This window comes from Symphalangus syndactylus, chromosome 3 (assembly GCF_028878055.3).
Source record: "Symphalangus syndactylus isolate Jambi chromosome 3, NHGRI_mSymSyn1-v2.1_pri, whole genome shotgun sequence".
Classification (NCBI taxonomy): domain Eukaryota; kingdom Metazoa; phylum Chordata; class Mammalia; order Primates; family Hylobatidae; genus Symphalangus; species Symphalangus syndactylus.
This window is the reverse complement of record NC_072425.2, coordinates 60,646,963-60,665,463: the sequence shown is the minus strand read 5'-3', so window position 1 is coordinate 60,665,463 and position 18,501 is coordinate 60,646,963. Positions and strand designations below refer to the sequence as shown.

Sequence of the window (18,501 nt, the reverse complement as noted above, 5' to 3'; positions counted from 1 at the left end):
TTCACAAAAAATAAAAATGAAAATAAGACTGCAACCAAAGTTAAGTTTCCAAGTGGCTTGTTAGCCAAAGAAAGCCAAGTACTAGTGATGACTAATTTAACAGTTAATTAAATCTTGATTGCAGTAACCAAATGTGTCGAGAAAATAAACTCGCTGAAGTCTACTCGGCTCTCAGAAAGAACAGTTTTTCTCAGAGTTAAGGATATCAATATTCAATTTAAAAACAACACAAATGATTCTGAGTGCTATTTCTAAGTTCTTGTTGAGCTGACAGATGTTACTGATACTGCTCAATTGTATGAGGAGTCAATGGCAAGTTTGAAGTGACCGGAAAATTACCCCCTATAAATAGTCTGAATGGAACAACCAGGGTAAGACCATTTTTTAAAAAGTTGAGAAATAAGAATTTGGTACTACTTGAAGTAGAATCTGCTAAGATGTGCTACATCTCATGGCAGCAAAAACATGCAGAATTAAAAGGACTTAGTTGGACATATTTTCAAAGCATATAAAAATGTAAGGTATTTAAAGACTATAGTTATTCACTGTCTTATTCATCAGTAGGTACTCTGGAAAATATTTGGATCTATCATGTTACTGAACCAGGAGTATCAATGAGGAGCACTGTTCACTCCTGTAAACTTAACCATAGTCAACTTCATGAATTTTTATTAACAATAGCTCAATATTCTGACATACCTAACCTTAGCAGAGGTAAAGTTTCATTGCATTATTTTATTAGCTCATGCCAAAGATTAAAATTTTAGTAAATGAGAACCACTACCCTGCCAATCCTCCAACAACCAAACATTGAATTACTATATGAATTCGTTTTTGTTAGACTTGGTAATGCTTACGCATGAATTCAACCTAAAACTACAAAGCAAAACAGCATTTATGTGTGATCATACTAAAGTCATTTTGACAACTAAAATTGTTTGAATCACAAGCAATGTCAAGGTGCTTTATAGACTTCCTATGCCGTCAAAAAAAAAAAAAAAAAATCACAAGAAGCAAGATCTCCATTCTCACAAATTTGCAGATTTACTTTTGAGCTCATACTACCAGCAACATTTTTCAGACCTCAATGCAAATGCAAAGGCAACTGACATTTCAAAGTTTAATTAACTGTGCAATTGAGGAGCTACTAACCTAACTTTCACTTTGAAGTGATTAATCTGAATGTAATGGCATGTTAAAAACAACATTATCTAATGGAATTCTATAAATGCCTTCCACACTGATAAACATGCTATTAAAATCAAATGCTTTTGGAATGAGTACGTATTTTGAATAAAGTCAGTCAAGTCTCACCACGTATAACAGATGAACTTTGCAATTTTGGTAAACAGAACACTGAACCCCAATTATGCAAAATGTTATTCCCCCAAAAAAGTCCCATTCCTCTTATCAGTAGATACAAGGAAAATATTGTAACTAAATATTACCAAATTTTTTATTTTTTCAATTAAAAAATTTGTGGGAATTTGTTTTGTCTCTTGATGTAATACATTCTCCATTTTGCCTCTTGGCCAGCAATACCTAAAGTATTATCTGACCCTTCACATGAAAAATCTGTCAACTCCTGCTCTAACACTTCCTTACATTCTAGAGCAGGTGCTTACAGGACCAAAGAAGAGTCAAGAATTTCATCTTTACATGTGTATGTGTGCATATATGTATGCATCAAATGTCACAGTTGAGTAAGAATCATAATACTGTACAAATATGCTGACAATCTGATAGGCCAGGAGAGTAAGTTCATTCTTGCTATTTCTTGTTTTCCCTTGATGGAAATATTAACATGAAATGTTAAAGTATCAAACCATTAAGTATCTGAGTAAAAGGTTGCAAAACTGATTTTTGGTTTTTTAGACAAAAGTTATTACTGTAGACAACCATGGTAAAGGGAAAGAAAACAACAGCTTAACCAGTCAGGAAATATGATTAAATCTTTGCCTGCTCTATACTCTTTAAAGTAAGAACAATGCAACTCTCTCAAAAGATTGTTAGTATCAAGTAAGGATTAAGTAGAATACAGAACAGAATATTTTTTATTGATTTAAAAATGGTATTACTTCAGTTTTTACAAAACCTATGTTATAAACATAAATCTCAAGATATCCACTGTATTCTATAAAATATGTATCAACTGTGATCATTAATTACTCTTCCCATTATGATTCTTCTTTCAGCAATTAATTTTAAAAAATTCTTCATCCAGCACCTCATCTTTCCAATTCCTCTGCCAAAGTACAGGCATCTTTTAAAACATACCCAGTCTGTCTCATCTTAGAGAAGTGCTCCCATGTCTCCATTTCTTCCTACTTATATGCCAAGTATTAGGACTAAAGTTGTCACTATGGCTAATGATCTTGGACCTAATTCACGGACAAAACATCCGCATGTAGTATCTGAAAAGCTGAAAGGAAGACATCTATTTACTGAGTCCAGTCTACAGAAAAGTGGACAAAAGTAAATTTCTAACCTGTTCACACATGAGAATCTGCTTTACACAAACACAGATCTTAACCCCACTATGAAAGATTTGGCTCCACAAAGTCTGAGGGTAAGATCTGGGAATCTGATTTTTAACAAACCTGGCAGGTGCTCTGATGCAGCCAGTATAGCCTTGACCTCAAGACAGGTGCTTCACAATCTACTGATCTAAAATACAAAACCAGGCTAAAGACAGCAAACATGTGCTCTAGTAACAACTACACAGGTAAATAAGCGTTCTCTCTACATTTAAAGCTTCCTTTAAAAAACAAAATGTGACCAGGTGCAGTGGCTCACACCTATCATCCCAGCAATTTGGGAGGCCGAGGCAGGCGGATCACCTGAGGTCAGGAGTTCAAGACCAGCCTGACCAACATGGAGAAACCCTGTCTCTACTAAAAATACAAAATTAGCCAGGCATGGTGGCAGGCGCCTGTAATCCCAGCTACTCGGGAGGCTGAGGCAGAAGAATCACTTGAACCCAGAAGGCGGAGGTTGCGGTGAGCTGAGATCGTGCCATTGTACTCCAGCCTGGGCAACAAGAGTGAAGCTCTATCTCAAAAAAACAAAACAAAACAAAAGCAACATGAAAACGATAGTTTATAAAAGATACCATACATACACACAAAAGCACAAGAATAAGAGTATAAACAATGTTTTAATTATGTAAATGAGGACAAAAAAGAAAAAAGCCTGAGTTGTTAAAAGCATACCTCCTACTCCAGGCACCAAATTTGGCGCAGTAGTACTCTGCCCAGAAGTGCCACTGGCAGTACTACCAGTAGTGCCACCCACAGTGCTGGCAGTGCCGCTGGAAGCTGATGAACTCTGGGAAGTCTGTGGAGCCCATGGATTGGGTAGTGGATCTCTATTTTCTGTACGAGAAGGTTGACTACCTTCACCAGAGGATGTATTGCTCACCAAAGAAGCAAATGGATTACCACCAAACTGTAATAAAAGACATAAAAATCACAAAGAATAAGCTTTTGTTCTAAATAAGATACGAAACTTTTTTTTTTTTTTTTTGAGATGGAGTCTCGCTCTGTCACCCGGGCTGGAGTGCAGTGGCGTGATCTCGGCTCACTGCAAGCTCCGCCTCCTGGGTTCACACCATTCTCCTGCCTCAGCCTCCCGAGTAGCTGGGACTACAGGCGCCCACCACCACACCCAGCTAATTTTTTGTATTTTTAGTAGAGACGGGGTTTCACCGTGTTAGCTAGGACGGTCTCGATCTCCTGATCTTGGGATCCACCCGCCTCAGCCTCCCAAAGTGCTGGGATTACAGGCGTGAGCCACTGCACCCGGCCACTGAACTTTTTAAAAATTGAAAACCACATTCCTCATATAAAAGCTACCCTCAATCATACACATATTTGTGTTAAAACAGAAGCTACTCCTTGGCCTGAACCTTGGAGCCAGTGGATCACCTGCTCTTGTGCAGCACTCAGCATTGGTTCCTGAATATCTGTGTACATGCGCCTTAAAGCATTATATCCCCCTGGGATGCTTTCTAGGTTGCTCAAGGCTCGGTCCTGGTTCCTCATCATCTCCTGCATCATTGCTGGATTCCTGGCAAGTTCCAACGTCTAAAGATTTCCGAAAAAATAAACAAAGAGAAAAAAAAGGCATTGAAATACACATGAATTACATTAATTACTTTATTAACTGCCATTAAACAAAGTTTATGGGAGGCCACTGTTTTGTTTTGTTTTTTTAACTTTTTTGAGACAGAGTCTTGCTTTGTCTCCCAGGCTGGAGTGCAGTGGCATGATCTTGGTTCACTGCAAGCTCCGCCTCCCGGGTTCACACCCATTCTCCTGCCTCAGCCTCCCGAGTAGCTGGGACTACAGGGACCTGCCACCACACCCGGCTAATTTTTTTTGTATTTTTTAGTAGAGACGGGGTTTCGCCATGTTAGCCAGGATGGTCTTGATCTCCTGACCTCGTGATCCACCCGCCTTGGCTTCCCACAGTGCTGGGATTACAGGCGTGAGCCACCGCGCCCGGCCAGGAGGCCACTGTTTTGGACCAGCCTCCTGCACCATGCCCCAACAGACCACACCAAACCAAAATAGAGCCACTTGTGCCAAATGCCACGTAATCAAAATGAACTATGAAAAGGGCCAGTTTTTCCCCCAAAACCATAGTAAGCTGCAGTCAACATGAGTCACTGTAACAAGAAAGAGTTCCCTCCATTTTAACCCTATTAGGAAAGTAACTTTGAAATGACCCATCTGCTTTTTGTTCGTTTTTGCTTTCTTCAGCCGTTTTATGCCTATAAAGCCAACCTCTTCTGCTCAGCTTATGAGAACACTCTATTTTATAAAATGAGGTGTTGTCTGATACTAGAATCACAAATAAAAACCAATTAAAGCTTTAAAGTTGTTGCAATTTTGTATTCAATATATAAGGCAGGAGATTATTTTAAATAATCCCTGGTATATTTCACCTCAAAAAAGCAACTTAGCATTCAAATAACATAATGAAGGAAGCACTTTGTTATGCGTGAATTTCCCATCTCCAGCATTGGACTTTTTGATTCTTAAGCCTTCAAAATAAACTATTTACAAAGATCCTTCAATTTAACAGAAAATTCAGAGTTCAAATAGCCAAATTAGTGCTTTGTTGAGTTTTCTTAAACAAAGATAAGGATTTCTCTCTTTAGCTTAACCATACATACAGGACAATCTCGTTAACCACAGAAAACTAAATAACAAATATATCATTCTTTAGCTAAACGAACTGAAAGAACTTTCTACATACTTGTCTCATTATATCTGGATTATTCAACATATGACTAATTTCTGGATTTCTCTGTATCAACTGCTGCATTTGTGGATTGGCCATAATTAATTGTCTCATCAGGTCAGGATTTGAGAGCATGCTCTGAACAAAGGGATTTTCCATGATCTGGACCATCATTTCAGGGTTAGACAAAAGTTGTCGCTGCATCTGACTCTGTAGTTCAGAGAAGTTGGTAGTATTCAAACCCAAGCTACTCAGACCTGCAAGTCCCCCAAGGCCACCTAAGAGGATAAAGGGCAAAAACATACAAATCAAAGTCAGAAAATTTATCATTAACATGACATAAAATATGAAGATGCAAAAAAGTATTAGTTGACCCAATAGTCTATTACAAGAAATCATTTAAAAACAAATCGAATACCTATTACTAATATTTAATTCCTATCATTGAAATTAGCCAAAAATTTATACTTTGGTTATTAAATTTAAGTAATAAAATCAACAAAATATATTTTCATGTGTGTAGTATAATACATAAATATATTTGGTCTTTCTCCATCCTGAGTTACTAAAACTTCGGAATTTTCTGAGTGACAGGAGTATCTTTTATTATTCATTACAAGCCCTGTTGATCACTATGCTAATGAAGTGACTTAGGCCCCTGGATAGCCTCAGAAAGGAGCTGGTCACCAGAAAGACAAAGTGATTAAAGGGCTAAAACTTTCAGCCCCACCCACCAAGAAAGTAAGGGTAGGGAGGTAGAGATAGAGCTCTATGCAAATTCTTCAACAAGATTAAGAAAACTCAAAATGAAAAGCACATCTGAGTGTTAGGAGGGTTGTGCGCTGAGGAGACCAGGATGGAACCTTTGAGCCCAACTTCCATCCCCCACATACCCATACCTTGTGCCCTAATAATTATCTTCCAAGCATTTGTCTGTTTCTGAGTTGTATCCTTTATAATAAACAGGTAAACGTAAGTGTTTCCTTGAGTTCTAGGTGCCATTCTAGCAATTATTGAACCTGAGGAGGTGGTCAGGGGAACCCCCAATTTAGAGCTGGTCAGTCAGAAGTACAGGTAGCCTAGGACTTGTGACCAGTATCTGAAGTAGAGGCAGTCTTGCAGGACTGAGTCTGCTAACTTGTGAGATCGGATACTAACTGTAGGTAGGTAGTAACAGAAATGAAGCTGAATCTTGGACACAGAGCTGGTATTGGACAATTGGCTGGTGTCAGAAAAAACACTCCAGATTATGCCAGCTAAAGGGAGAAATAATAAATACACACACCAGACTATACTTCTAATAATCTTTCCAAAAGATTAGTTTTTTATTAACAGGAAGCAGAATTCACCTATAAACACTGGGTACAAGAGGGCTGATACTGCCAGTCAAGGAGACAGAAAGCCAGGGAATACCTGGAAATAGATTTCTCTTTGGAGGACTTAAATCAAGGAGAAACCTAACAGAGCAACAGGATGACCAAGTGCTTATCACAAAGTGTTTACTTTGTAAAATTACATAACCAACCAAATGCATTCATTTCTCACTTACTGAGCACTTTTTATATATGTCAGAGACTATATTACATATGTATTGAGAATAAGGCAACAAGAAAGACATCCTCAGAACTCAATCTAGTGGGAAAGACAGACAAGAAAATAAATGTCTATACAGATGTTAAGTACTTCAGTAAAGAATATTCACAGGATATTATGGTAATATAACCCAAGTGGAATGGCTACTTTCAGAAGAAGAGATGACACTTAATGAGTCTGGAACATAAATACTTTGGCAAGGAAACGTGAAGAAGGTTAGGAGGGGGACTGAATACTAGGCACAATGAACACCATATACAAAAAGCACAAAGATAAATGTATTAATGCATTCTTAAAACCACAAAAACTTCAGTATGACTAACTACAGTAGCAGACAGCAGTGCTCACCAAACATTTCATTTTGCAGCCTTATTATTTCTTTTGCACTTGGACAGGCCTATGTGAAATGCCAAAGGACTACAAGAAATGATATGTGCCACTTCTGGCCAAAGTATAGCAGGTTCAACTTAAAACCCTGGAACTATCTCTTCTGCCATGTTCCAAATGGTAGAGTTATAATACAGCAGAATGAAAAATGACTTTCATTAGCTTGAGTCTCTGAGGGACTATACGGATGGGCACCTTACAAACCGGTAAAAAGCAAGTAGCATGCAGAAAAATGTAGCAAGAAATGAAGCTTTGTTGTAATAAGCCGCTGAGTTTGGCTATTATCAAAAGAAAATGGATAACGGCACTTTGGCAGATCACAAATTCAGGACATCTATAACATCCTGGCTAACACGGTGAAACCCAGTCTCTACTAAAAATACAAAAAAAATTAGCCAGGCGTGGTGGCACACTCCTATAATCCCAGCTACTCGGGAGGCTGAGGTAGGAGAATCGCTTGAACCTGGGAGGTGGAGGTTGCAGTGAGCCGAGATCGTGCCACTGCACTCCAGCCTGGGCGACAGAGCAAGACTCTGTCCCAAAAAAAAAAAAAAAAAAAATTCCACAAAACCTCAATATGTAAATCTAATATAGGCCAGGCACAGTGGCTTTCATCTGTAACCCCAGCATTCTGGGACGCCAGCAGGACACCGTAAGCCAGGAGTTTGAGGCTGCAGTGAGCTATGGATGGCATCATTGCACTCTAGCCTCAGTGACTGAGCAAGATCCTGCCTCTCTTAAAAAACAAACAAACAAACTAATATAAGAAAAACAAAAGCAGTTTTAGGCTAGGCTGGCTTCCCAGACCCCCTTCCATGTGTTCAGGACGGTTACAAAATAACTAATGCAGTCTGATCCCTTCCTTTTACAAATGAAAAAATTATTATTCAGGGACGCTGGCTTACGGTTAATAACCAGCTAATCTTACTCATACTAAATTATGTGGTAGTCAGATCAGGTATACACAAACTACATCTCTTTCATTATTAAAAAGAAAGGCGCCAACTGATATGTAAGAATATCCATATCCCTAACTACTTCCTTAATATCTACAATTATAGGAATATGGTTTTTTTTAATTTTTGTTGTTAAAGTGACAATGTTTTATTTTCTCATTTTATCTGAAACTACCCAGGAAGGGAAAAGAGTATTTTTTCCCATCCCTACTGGAATGACTAAAGACACTTACCTAAACCAAAAGGGTTGCTAGTAGCAGAACCAGATGTGGAGTTACTATTAGGAGTTGATGACATAGTGACATTGCTTCCAGCTGTATTTGTTTGCTGAGCTGAATGATCCTGAGGCCTAGGGAAAATAATTAATCACAGAGTAAGCAGTAGAGCTGATTATTTTTAAAAGAACGACTGAAGGCCAAGCGCGGTGGCTCACTCCTGTAATCCCAGCACTTTGGGAGGCCGAGGCTGGCCGATCGTGAGGTCAAGAGATCGAGACCATCCTGGCTAACACGGTGAAACCCCGTCTCTACTAAACATACAAAAAATTAGCCGGGCGTGATGGCGAGCGCCTGTAGTCCCAACTACTTGGGAGGCTGAGGCGGGAGAATGGCAAGAACCCGGGAGGCGGAGCTTGCAGTGAGCGAGATCGTGCCACTGCACTCCTTCTAGCCTGGGCAACAGAGCGAGACTCCGTCTCAAAAAAAAAAAAAGAACCACTGAAATCCTGACATCTAGAAATAAAGGGTAAACTCTCAGATCAAATCAAATTATCATTTAGTAAAAAGCCTGAGAAAACTAAGCATTAGAAACAAAAAATACAAAATAAAATAAAACCCTACAAAATACAAAATATGCTGCAATTGCCCCTCCTCTCTGAGTATAATGTACACAAATATTTCATTAGTTTCAATCATATTGCTTATGTAAGAGAGGGAGGTAGGTTATCTCATAAGAGGGAAGCCAATGACCAGTTATACCCACAAAGCTTGACTATATAAAAAACTTTTTTTATCTTGGCCAGGCGTGGTGGCCCACACCTGTAATCCCAGCACTTTGTGAGGGCGAGGCAGGCGATCACCTGAGGTCAGGAGTTCAAGACCAGCCTGGCCAACATGGTAAAACCCTGTCTCTACTAAAAATACAAAAATTAGCCGGGCATGATGGCACATGCCTGTAATCCCAGCTACTCAGGAGGCTGAGGCAGGAGGATTGCTTGAACCCAGGAGGCGGAGGTTGTAGTGAGCCAAGATTGCGCCACTGCACTCCAGCCTGGGTGACAGAGCGAGACTCTCGAAAAACGAACAAACAAAAAAAACCCACAACTTTTTTATCTATCCCCTTCTAGTTCTTGAGGGTTATAAGCCAGTTTTACTCTGGCCCTTGAAATTCTTGAAAACAATAAAAAGCGAGAGACTTCACCAAAAGAAAGCCAACAAATCAATATGATTAATAATTATTACTTTATTAATTTATTTTTTTTAAAGACAGAGTCTTGCTCTGTCACCCAGGCTGGAAGTGCATGGCATGATCTCGGCTCACTGTAACCTCCGCCTCCCAGGTTCAAGCGATTCTCCTGCCTCAGCCTCCTGAGTAGCTGGAACTACAGGTGCACACCACTGTGCTGGGCTATTTTTTGTATTTTTAGTAGAGACAGGGTTTCACCATGTTGACCATGCTGCTCTGGAACTCCTGACCTCAGGTGATCTGCCCACATCACTCTCCCAAAGTGCTCAGATTCCAGGTGTGAGCCACCAGGCCTGGCCTGATTATTAGTTAGTATTATCTCTAAAAGGAAATAAGCCAGGAAAGGTGGCTCATGCCTGTAATCCCAGCACTTTGGGAGGCCAAGGCTGGCAGATCACCTGAGTTCAGGAGTTCATGACCAGCCTGGCCAACATGAGGAAATCCCGTCTCTATTAAAAATACAAAATTAGCCGGGCGTGGTGGCGCATGCCTGTAATTCCAGCTACTTGGGAGGCTGAAGCAGGAGAATCGCTTGAACCCGGAGGCAGACGTTGCAGTGAGCTGAGATCGCGCCGTTGCACTCCAGCCTGGGTGACAAGAGTGAAAATCTGTCTCAAAAAAAAAGTAAGGAAATAAAAAAACTCTTCCAGATGATACCAGGTAAGAGTTTTGAATCCCACTCATTGCTTCTTTCCCTGAATTTAGCTAAGGCACACATTTTTCCATTTTAACGTCTCTGAAATCAGGATCTGTCTTACAATTGCTGACAGCCAGGCATCAACTACATGCCTGCACATGTAGTCTACATGACTTCAACTGAATGCCTGGGTACACTGTTGTATCATACGTAATGGGCTTAGTTACCACATTAAGTGTCTTCAAAATAATTACACTATTAATTGGTACTGATAGAAGTTACCATGTATTCAGAATAGCACCAAAATAGAAGGAATATTTTGAATGAGTAAAGCAAGTATTTGCTGTTGGTGAATACCAGCATAAAAACTTACAGAATGAGTGTTAATGGCTTGGAACAAAATCCTGGAGAAAATACTGGAAAGCTCTTTTAAGCAATGCTACACTACCAACACTCTTGACAGAACAGAGTTTGATACTGTATGAAAAAATATGGATACTGACAACTAAGTCTTTGTATGTTATGCAAGAGTGATATGATAAAATTCCATACCCATGTAAGTCTAAAGGAGCTCTTTCACTAAGTATAAAATAAACATTTTAAGTGACAAGAAAACATCAATTCAGTTAGCAGTATTCTTTCTTAGTGATATACAAAGGTATCTCTTTAAACAGCTGGATACTGTGGCATGCACCTACAGTCCCAGGCTGACATGGGAGCATCACTTGAGCCCAACCTGGGCAACATGGCATGACTCTGTCTCTTTAAAAAAAAAAAAAAAAAGTTCCTTAGACTTAATGAAATATGATTATCAATTTGTGGTTTGCTAAGGAGATAAGTTACTCATGATCTTTGTCTAAAAATTTCCTTACTAAAAGAAAAGCTAAAAACTTGCTTGTTGTAATGCAAATAAGTTAGATATGATAACTAAATACCAATGAACCTTGTAAAATATGAAATGGTTATCTGACAATCATGTAAGCATTAACATGGAATCACTTTTTTAAAAAAAATTGTTATCGACAGCAAGGAAAGAATTTTAACTATTTAAATATTAATGACAGGGAAAGTAATTTACAGCCAACACTAGTTACTTTTAGAAGTATGAACATTTATCCACGATTTTAAAGCTGCACATCTTCCAAAACCATACCTGTTTTGTGTTTTAATGACAAGGTGAACAGTAAGTCCATCATGAATTCCATGCTGACTCAAGGTATCTTGATCTTTCAAAATTTTTCCAGCAAATATCAACACAAGTTGGTCAGTATGCGATTTAAAACGTTTAGAGATTTCTTCCTTAAACTAAATAAAAATAAAATAAGTATGTATTACAGTTGTTTGCACAGCACCATACAGTCTAGTTTCTACAGGTACCTCATAGAGGCCCCTACTACAGACACTACAATTCAAACACCGTAATCCCAGTGTTCCAGGAGGCTGAGGCAGGGGGACTGCTTGAGTCCAGGAGTTCGAGGCTGCAGTGAGCTATTATCACACCACTACACTCCAGCCTGGGTGACAGAGTGATAGCCCACCTCTAAAAACAAAACAAAACAAAAAATCCCCAATTCAAACAATATAGAGATGCATCCTTTTTATTTCAGTATCTTGATCTTAGTAAGAAATTATTATTACTTCATCTCTAAAACAAAGGTCCTACTATAGGTGCATATATCCTATATTCGATCCTCTGCTAAGGCCTAACAATGCATTGCTTCCCAATATCCTTATTCTTGTTATGTGAGACCAAATTTAGTTCGAGCCACAATTAGCTCTTACCACGTCCAAAATAATCCATTCCTCAGACTTCTATCTTCAGTCCTGTTCCTTTCTTTCTAGTTGAATACAGTATACACAGCCAATCTCATATTCTTGGCCTAGGGGTGGAGTATCTCTAATGCAAATACCCCAAATCTGAAATGCACCAACATCCAAAACTTTTGAGTATCCATGACACTCAAAGGAAATGCTCACTGGAGCATTTCAAACTTTGGATTTTCAAATTAGGAATGCTGAACCAGTAAGTATATAAGGCAAATATCCCGAAATCAAAAAAAAAAAAAAAAAAAAAAATCTGAAATCTGAGACACTTCTGGTCCCAACCCTGTTTAAAAAAAAAAAAAAAAAAAAGTTTTTGGATAAAGTATACTTAATCTGTATTATACTGACCATCCTTCCCACTTACTTTATTCAGTATTTATTAACAAGCAGTACTATGGAAAATCAAAGATAAAAGACACAACTCTTTCCCTGAAGGTGAACAGTCCAATGAGAGTCAAGTAAAACCATGAAGTCCAAAGGATGCATAAAGGGAAGTCAGGGAAGGCTTTCCATAAGTGAAAACTAAATAAAGACAACTAAAGAAAGTAACCGATAAAACCTGAAGAAAGGCTTTCCAGGGACCAGACACATAAAACCAGACAAGAGAAAAGAGCATCGTGCTATAAAGAAAAACTTACTTATACTATTCTCAGATCTTTACCAAAATCACCAGTATGCTTAGGCTTTACCAGACTGTCCAAATAGGAAAGCTTCAGAGTGGGCCCAGGAATCTACATTAAAAGACTGGCTCAAGACATCAGTCCAAATTCAGAAAAGAATCACATCTTCAAACCACTCTATCTCACTGTCCCACAGCAGTGTATCTCAATAGATGAGGAAACTGCTGCCAAGAAGCTGTTTTGGAAATATATAGGGGTATTTTTCTGGTTGTCATGATAAATGGAAAGACATTAAATGACAAAATGTCTGACATTTAAAAAATCTTGTGGGAACAAGGAAGGGAAGGCATATATAAAAAACATGATAAGCTACATATAATTGTTGAGAATCAGAGATAGGTGCATGAAAGTTCCTAACACTCTACATTTGTGTCTGAATAAAATTTTCCATAATGAAGTTACAACAGCCAATGTAAACAACTGGTTTTTAAAAAATCTGTTTTACCTTTGTCAACTCCCATACACATTGCTAACATTTTGAAAAATACCAAAAAAAGCATAAAGATAACACAAAACTATACTTCAGTAAATATTCTGAAGCTTTTCCGTCTGCATTTTCTTTCCTTTATTTGAAATCCTATGATACATAATCCTTTTATCTAAGATAAGCAATTTCCAAGTAACAGAAAATCTTCATAGAACACAATTTGCATGATATTCTATATCTGGAAACAGGTCATAATTTAACTATCCTCCCATTATTAGACATCTCGTTTTTCCCTTTAGTACCTATCCAAAATAATAATATAATGAATGGCAGAACACATGGTTTGTAAGAATTAAACGAGAATGTATATAAATGCAAACATCAGGTATACAGGCAGTAGTCAATAAATGGTAGCTACTACTATGCCAGTTCTCTTAATACTCAACAATTTTGTGAGGAAGAGTTTTTAATCCTATTTCAGACACAGAAAAAGACGTTACAGATGTCTCCCCTCCCCCACACTGACACAGCTAATAAACTGGTAGTTAGGATTCAAACCTAGATTTGACTTCAAAGACAAACCTACCCAGATTAACTATTTTTCATATGCAAAATGAGAGGGTAAAACTAGATTTGTGTTTCTTAACCTTAAACTCAGAAATCCTTTCCAAAATCTTTGATATCCCTCGTTATTCTGAAATAAATGACTTAATTATTTAACATACAGTTATATAGCATTTTATCATATTTTAGGATTTGAAGGTAAGATGCTAGATTAAACACATGCATCTGGCCGGGCGCGGTGGCTCACGCCTGTAATCCCAGCACTTTGGGAGGCCAAGGCGGGCGGATCACAAGGTCAGGAGATAGAGAACATCTTGGCCAACATGGTGAAACCCTGTCTCTACTAAAAATACAAAACTTAGCTGGGCATGGTGGTGCATGTCTGTAATCCCAGCTACTCAGGAGGCTGAGGCAGGAGAGTCACTTGAACCTGGGAGGCAGAGGTTGCAGTGAGCCGAGATTGCACCATTGCACTCCAGCCTGGGCGATGAGAGCGAAACTCCGTCTCAAAAAAAAAAAGACATGTATCTATTCTTACATTCTTTCAAATACCTACAAAAAAAATAGTATTTTTTAAACTTTATGGAGACATAACTCATACCACGTAATTCACTCATTTAAAGTATACGATTCAATGGTTTCTGGAGTATTCACAGATATGTGTTACAATCAATTTCAGAACATTTTCTTTACCTCAAAAAAAATCTATACCCTACAGCTATCACCCACCTATGGCTCATCACTTCCAACCATAAGAAACCAGTAATTTATACTTTCTGTTTCCATACGAGTATTTCATATAAATGCAATATTATAACATATGGTCTTTGTGACTAGCTTCTTATACTTGGCATGTTTTCAAGATTCACCCATGTCACAGCATGTGTCAATACTTCATCTCTGTGGCCAAACAGTATTCCATTGTATAGATATACCACCTATTTTGCTTATCCACTCATCAGGCGATGAGCATTTGGATTGTTTTTACCTTTTGGCTATTATAAACAATGTGATACATTTATCTCAGAGAAATCGACAGACTAAATGGGCAAAAATGAATTAGTAAAAATAGAAAAGATATGAACAATTAACATATGACCTAACTGGGCATACACAGACCACCAAACCCAACAACTACAGAATAAGCATTCTTTTTAAGTGCCTTTACTAAATTAGACTACATATGCTGGGCCATAAAGAAAGTCAACATATTTCAAAAAATTAAAATCTGACCAAGTTGTACTCTGTGACCACATGCAATTAAACTACCAAAAGATAACAAGAAATCAAGTGTTGATCAATTGGAAAAGATGACCTAAGTGGGATACAAAAAGACCTAACCATTGTTTTAAAGGGGCACCATATACTGGACTATCACTAGCAGAGTAAAAAGATAAGCCCTTAAAGAGACAATTTGCAACACAACTAGCACAGCTCAAATCCAGATTTCATAATCTCTACAAATCACCAAGAAACACAACCCAAGTGAAAAATGGCCAAGAAATTGAAACAGGAATTTCACAAAAATGAAATCCTTTACATTTAAATGGCAAACAACACAGGTAACTTTAAATTAAAACCAGTGACAAATGTGCACTGAATGGTTCAGCTTAAGACTGTTAAAGAGTGTTACACAGGATGCAGAGCAACTGGAAACCACACACACTGTGGCTACAAGTATAAATCAGTACATTTTGGAATAATATTTTGCAACAGAAGTTGAACATATGCTTACCCTATGACCCAACAATTCCACTATTTAACAAATTACATGTCCACAAAAAATACAATCAACATTCGAACCAGTATTACTTGTATTAGCCAAAAACTGCAAACAATCCAAATGTCCCTCAACTGTAAAATAAACTATAGTATAGTCATTTAATAGATTACCCCCAATGACAACAAATGAACTACTGCCACATATAATCACGGATACCTCAACACAGAGCGAAAAAGCCAATCACAAATGAATATAAATTGTATGATTTTATTTATTTGAGTTTTTTTTGTTTTTTTAAGGGTTGGGGACAAAATCCATGGTGTCCAAAGTGAGAATAGTGGTTACTTTAAGTTTGCAAGTGACTTCTTGGGAGTTGGTATCATGTTGTACTTTCTCGACCTTTAGGCTAAAACACGAACCTGTACGTTTATGACACGTTTTCTTCTATACTGTACTTTAATAAAAATAGTTTTAAAAGTTGACTGTGAACTTTTAAGCTGCAGCAGGGGCTGGGCGTGGTGGTTCATGACTGTAACCTCAGCACTTTGGGAGGCCAACATGGGAGGACTGCTTGAGCCCAGGAGTTGGAGGCTGCAGTGAGCTATGATCGTGCCACTGCACTCCAGCTTGGTCAACAGAACCAGACCCTGTCTCAAAAAAAAAAAAAAAAAGAACAGAAACATCAAGAAGTCGAAACACAGCCAGCTCTCCCGAGTATTTCAATTTCAAATTATTCCCTTCCCCAAAGCTAAAATATGCCTCACTGGAGTGGGCGCAGTGGCTCACACTTGTAATCCCAGCACTTTGGGAGGCCAAGGTGGGTGGATCACCCGAGGTCAGGAATTCGAGACTAGCCTGGCCAACATGGCGAAACCCCGTCTCTGCTAAAAATACAAAAATTAGCCGGGCGTCGTGGCACACACCTGTAATCCCAGCTACTCGGGAGGCTAAGGCACGAGAATCACTTGAACCCAGGAGGCAGAGGTTGCAGTGAGCCAAAATCGCGCCACTGCACTCCAGCCTGGGTGACAGAGAGGGACTCATCTCAAAAAAATAAAAAAATAAAATAAAATAAAAAATATATATATATACATATAATACATATATATATGCCTCATCTTGGGCAGGTCAACTGAAAGGAAATGGAATGAAGAGAACTTAGTTTTAGGTAGCAGACCAGACTGGATATAAGACATGAAAATGACAACAGAGATAATCACCGAAGGCTAACAAGATGATCCATTAACATTGTATGTGGCAGAGACAATTAAAACCTGATATCCAAAACAGCTGTAATCTCAAAATCTAATAGAACAGCAATGAATATAGCTCAGTTGAACCTCTGGTAACATTTAAAGACAGGAGTCTCCTAACCATGAGTTGTCAGTATCAGTATCTGAAGGATCATCAGGGCTTTCTGGACAGACTAAGGGCTTCTCTACAATGTACTAGATGCAGCAGAGTAGGACACTACAGTACACATTCAAAAATTACCTCCATTAATCATTATTATACAGCTATGCTGTACCTGGCACCACACACACATTTTCACATTCACTCCTTACAACAAAACCTCAAGAAACCAAACCAAAGTCCTGACAGACATGTGAGAAATCATGTTCACTGGCAAAATTACAGAGCTGTTGACAATTAATGTCATAGATACGGGATCCTCCAACCTCATGGGACTCTTGGTTCTGGAAGGGTATCTTAAGTCTTGAAGTATGAATTTATGGCAGTTCATGCTAAAAGTTGGAAACATGTTAAAAATGGTGCTAGCATACAGTACAGTTCTAGGGAACTACAGACAACTGCATATGACTACCATTTATAATTCAGTTCTTATAAATTTCAAACCACCAATGTCACCTAGTTTAGATATTAGAACCACTTCCAAGTAGAAGGCTACTGTTAAATTGATTTGTTCTGAGTGAAAAATATACAAAACTTGGAACAAGCAAGCAAAAACCAAGAGATAAGCAACTTTGTAAGTTCAGCTGTCTGCCATTCTATTTGAAACAAAGGTAAATTAATCTTAAGTTTAATTGTACCGTGCCAGATATGGTACACTTTTCCAAATAAACCATATTTTAGAAAATTAAATCAAGTTAAATAATGTAGTGTTTTTATCTAAATGGAATTTGTTCTACAGCTAAAAATTCTGCACATACTTCAAATATCTTTTACTTCTATTCTGCTTCCTATAGAATAAAAAGTTTTCAGATTACACTGTCTTCAAAATTTCTAGAAATTTTCTAACATTTGAACGTAACTTCCTTGTCTGTTTAATCTACACTTTTATCATACAACAGCAAAAATCAGAAGCTAAATAGTATTGATATAGAAAAACTTAATTAGCCATCTTAGAAAATCTCAAAGCTGTTTAGACAGAGGTAGCTCACTGACACTATTCCTCTGCACAAAAATAAAACTTACTACAATTATACAAAATATTTTCAGCCAGGTGCAGTGGCTCACATCTGTAATACCAGCACTCTGGGAGGCCGAGGCAGGCGGATCACCTGAGGTCAGCAGTTTGAGACTAGCCTGACCAACATGGAGAAACCCCGTCTCTACTAAAAATACAAAATTATCCGGGCATGGTGGCACATGCCTGTAAGCCCAGCTACTTGGGAGGCTGGGGCAGGAGAATCGCTTGAACCCGGGAGGTGGAGGTTGTGGTGAGCTGAGATCATGCCACTGCACTCCAGCCTGGGCAACAAGAGCAAAACTCCGTTTTAAAAATAATAATAATAATAACAATAATAATAATTAATAAATATTTTCATCTAGGGAATAGCCAGAACCATAAAGGAAGAATTTTTGTAATTTCCATTAAAAAGATTACCTAGATTAACTTATTTTTATCCTTAAGCCTATGTGGTCACTATTAACTCAAAATGAAAGATACATGATAGAATGGGCCTCAAAGTATCCATATTTCCTACAAATGTACATCCAACTCTGGTCTTGCACTGATAACCTACAATAACTACAGG

General features: G+C 38.2%; 1 protein-coding gene across 2 annotated transcripts in view; it reads right to left on the bottom strand.

Annotated features, from left to right (window-relative positions):
- Window positions 1-18,501, bottom strand: part of UBQLN1 (ubiquilin 1) — a 48,864-nt gene that overhangs the window by 14,467 nt on the left and 15,896 nt on the right. For both annotated transcript variants that reach the window (XM_055272123.2, XM_055272124.2), the window contains exons 2-6: window positions 11,438-11,589; window positions 8,417-8,532; window positions 5,263-5,525; window positions 3,927-4,085; window positions 3,213-3,447 (exon numbers count right to left, since the gene is read on the bottom strand). In XM_055272123.2, coding sequence (XP_055128098.1) covers window positions 3,213-3,447; window positions 3,927-4,085; window positions 5,263-5,525; window positions 8,417-8,532; window positions 11,438-11,589 — 925 coding nt within the window. The remainder of the gene's footprint in view (window positions 1-3,212; window positions 3,448-3,926; window positions 4,086-5,262; window positions 5,526-8,416; window positions 8,533-11,437; window positions 11,590-18,501) is intronic.